Source organism: Pistacia vera, unplaced genomic scaffold, assembly GCF_008641045.1.
Source record: "Pistacia vera cultivar Batoury unplaced genomic scaffold, PisVer_v2 Contig617, whole genome shotgun sequence".
NCBI classification, from domain to species: domain Eukaryota; kingdom Viridiplantae; phylum Streptophyta; class Magnoliopsida; order Sapindales; family Anacardiaceae; genus Pistacia; species Pistacia vera.
In genome coordinates, this window is record NW_022196465.1 from 4,700 (window position 1) to 8,540 (window position 3,841).

At 34.8% G+C, this 3,841-nt stretch overlaps 1 protein-coding gene across 1 annotated transcript; it reads right to left on the bottom strand.

Annotated features, from left to right (window-relative positions):
- Window positions 1–235: 235 nt before the first annotated feature.
- On the bottom strand, window positions 236–1,424 carry LOC116110871 (protein NETWORKED 1C-like). Its single transcript, XM_031397088.1, has 2 exons — window positions 1,186–1,424; window positions 236–764 (listed from the first exon to the last, which is right to left on the bottom strand). Exons 1-2 carry the CDS (start codon window positions 1,253–1,255, stop codon window positions 355–357), a joined length of 480 nt encoding a protein of 159 aa, XP_031252948.1. The 5' UTR covers window positions 1,256–1,424; the 3' UTR covers window positions 236–354.
- Between the last annotated feature and the right edge of the window lie 2,417 nt (window positions 1,425–3,841).

Sequence of the window (3,841 nt, forward strand, 5' to 3'; positions counted from 1 at the left end):
GAAAGTAGCAGCTCCAGCTCATACATACATGTAGACCTGGCAAAACGGGTGGGTGGGCTGGGTACGGGCCGGGTAAAACGAGTACGGGTAAAACGGGTACGGGTCTTATACGGGTGGATATATACGGGTCCAATATTTTGGACCCGTGCCCTACCCTATACGGGTATGGGTGGACCCACGGGTGGACCGTTTTTTCTCTCTCCAGCTTTCGGTTTTGACAGTTTCACCCCTAACAGTTTTCAATTATGACAATTACACCCCCAAAATTCCTGCAGTTTTAATTTTTTACATTTACACCCCCTAAATCAACTACTCTAAATTCAATTCAATTAAGAATTATGACAAATCATTAAACTATTTCAAACCCTTTCTGGTTGTTACAGAATCAGATTGATCGGTAAATGCTCCATTTCTTTTTAAGGCAAGGAGATGAGATGAAGAGAGTCCCAGAGAATCATTTTGCAACTCATCAGGGTCAACCAATGCACGTGCTGGACCCATCTCAGGTGTACGGGGATCCCCATCATCACCCATAGCAAATGGGATTTGGTTGGGAAATGCTTCTGCCATTGTTCGATGAGCCTGGCGGAGTGCCCCCGTTGCATGATCATATCTTTCAGCCAATGCACGGTATGCCCTGTAAAACTCTTCAACCAATTTCATAAGCTCAGGCCGTTTCTTAAAGTACATTTCTGCCCTCCTTGCGAAGGAATCTGCATCTTCTTCAATAACCTTGATCATTTGTTTGACTTTGGCATCCATATCTGTTTCAGCAGCAGAATAATTTTTATATCAAATCACAAGCAGGGATTGATAGACAAAAAGAATTACATCAAGAGCCAGCTTCCTGAGAGTCAACAAGCATATTTACTCTCAAACAAGTTGGATAAGATAACAAACTCATAGCATTGAAGTCTAGTGACAACATAATCCATCATCTATATTTTCAACTTGTTTCAAGAGTATTCAAAACTTTATATCTTTAGACTTCTTTTCTCTCAAAGTACAATTATCTCATGCTATAACCTTTATAAAAAATTATGAAACTTAAAATTATCTCATACTAAAAACTTCATAAGGCATTATGAAAAGAAAACTTAAATACCCATAAATTCAAGCTACAAGACTTAAGCTGACATCTATCTCAAGATAAATGCAAATTAAACCCATAAGAAAAAGTAATACCTGTAAGATTCTCCTGAAGCCATTTGGAATTTTTCGGGCTTATGTGGCTATCCCACCACCAAGAATACATTCGTCTAGAATCCGCCCGCGCCGCACTCTTTGCATGATCCCAACCAATTCTAACTCTGATCAGACGAAAATGTGATCCTCGAAACAGCACCCGAATTAGGTAATAAACAGGACCAAACCTGTTTGTGGATATGTATGATCACAAACAGATAATTGAGCCGCCTAAGAACTTATAGATAGTAAAAGTTTCAATCTTCACTTCTGTACCTGCAAAACAACACAAATTCAGTGTCCAAATCAGCCAAAACACCAAGACAAACTCTCAACAACACAATGAAAGATCACTCAATTACCTGACCAATAAAATCAGGTCAATTATCACACAACTACGAAAAAAAGTAAAAGCTACCCTCCAAATCTGTACAATTAACCTGATCATCAAATACACAACATAATACACGATCAACAAAGAAACAAAGAAACTGATCAACAAAAAGAAAAAAGAGAAAATTCACAGTGAATTATAAATTCACACATTTTTTAATAGCTTACAAACAATTAAAACCACTAGATGAACGTTGAAACTCACAAAAAGTAACGAAACAAATCAAAAATCACAAACAACCAAGTAACTGAAAATTTACCAATTACTGTAGAATCAAAACTAAAGTTTGTTCTCGACTACAGCTTCAGTGCTTTGGCTTTCCTCAACCCATGTTGGTTAGATCTCTGAATGTAACTTTCTTCTCTCTCTTTTTTTTTCTCTGCTGTTTTTGCTTGCTTTTTATGCTGTCTTGGTACTGTCAAAAGAGAAAATGGGTGTAGTGGATGAACAAAAAACAAAGAAAGGAAACTGCCCTTGATTCTCTATTTAATTTTTAATTTTAAAATGATATTTTTTTGTAATTACTGAAAAACTTATTATTGCCGAAATTGGAGTTTTAAAATTAAAACAGGGTTACTGTTAAGATGCTCTGAAATGACGAGGTTGTCCTTTTTGTTTAGCTTGTCAAACATGTTTTTATAAGAGGTGGTTTTTTTTCTGAACTTTGATGTTTTGACTAGTTGCTAGACTCTGTTTGTTTGTCAGCATGCTTTGTCACCAATTTTTTTTTAATATTCTCGTGTACATCTCTGAATTTTAGGATTAATTAATGGGATCTTAATTAGTAATTTTTAATATGGTCTCAACTAATTTTTGAGACCATGAAAATCGATCGATAATCCCCCGATGTTCACTCTATTATTGGTTGGGGGACTTTGACTAAGGAGAGTTTAAGATTTTTTTTAAATTTTTTTAAATTTTTTACCATCAGTCATCCAATAGTGATTGACATCAAATATTAATAAGAGATTAATCGAATGATTATGTATTTTGAATTCAAATTTACGTGAGGTTTTGAATTATGGATTATATAATCGAGATTGGGTATTTTTGGAGAAAAAAAAAAAAAAAAAACTAAGGAGGCGTCAGGCGTCCAATTAAATGCTTAAAGAGAGGGCAGATTTTTGAGTACCTAAAATCTCTCTCAAGTAGCCGTTGCCAGTGGAGATTTTTAATCCAGTGAGTTAATGGCACCACAGGTATTCGGAGAAAGACGGAAGGGTGTTTTTGGTATTTGGAAAAATGGAATCTTGAAAGCGTGGCAAGTTGACACGGTGTCACGCTTTTATAATGGTGGGCGTGTTGGACGGTGGTGGGCGGGGGAAGAGGACGGTCGTCAATCGTCATTCGTCACACAGCTTAAATTCCTTGGCGTGCAATTACGACCACGTGTATTATATTAATTTAATCTTTTTTTTTAATTTTATTTATTAAAGACTAATAAAATATTATTAACCTTAATTAAGTAAACATGACAAGAATTACTGGAATTAACAAGAGCCAAAGAGGCAGACTGACAGTGTCTTCAATCTTTCACATACAAAAACAAACCAAATAATTAACAAAAAAAAAAAAAAATATCATTACAATATTTAATTAATTTAAAATTAATTTCGGCGGGTAAGTAATTAATGAAGTGAATATTAATTAAGGATGTTAAGTTGAGTTAATTATAAAAAGAGGAGAGCAAAGAAAGGTCTAATCATACCATTTGCTTGGGCGACAGAAAATGGTGTCCCACCAAAATGATGTGTTATTATTGATGCATATGCCTAATTTTAATTTTAATTGCTTTTGTTACCCAACTTAATTAATTAATCACAATTATCCTCCTAAACTTAAATTACATCTTGGGGTTCATTAGTGTCACCTCTTAGGTCTTGCACAAAAACGTTCCCCCAATTCGGAGAACGAATGTTGTCATCCCTAAATGTCATTTTTGTTAGTTAAATATAACAGTTTTAAGAGGTTGGAAATATATTTTGAATAAACGATTAATATTTTTTAGACCCAATGGTTAGAAGCAGGGGCAGATCCAGCCTATGGCCCGTCCTCAATTTTTTTTTTTAAATACTAATATGTATAATTTCTAAATTTTGGTCTACCTTTACAAAAATATTAATGTATAATTAGTTTTTATTTTGGTCCACCCTAACAGAAATTTCTGAATCTGTAACTGGTTAGAAGCTTTGGTCCAACAATGGGCAATTTTGGACAAATGGCTTGAAATTTGGCTAAGCGGTTTACCCTTTTAGTATTGTT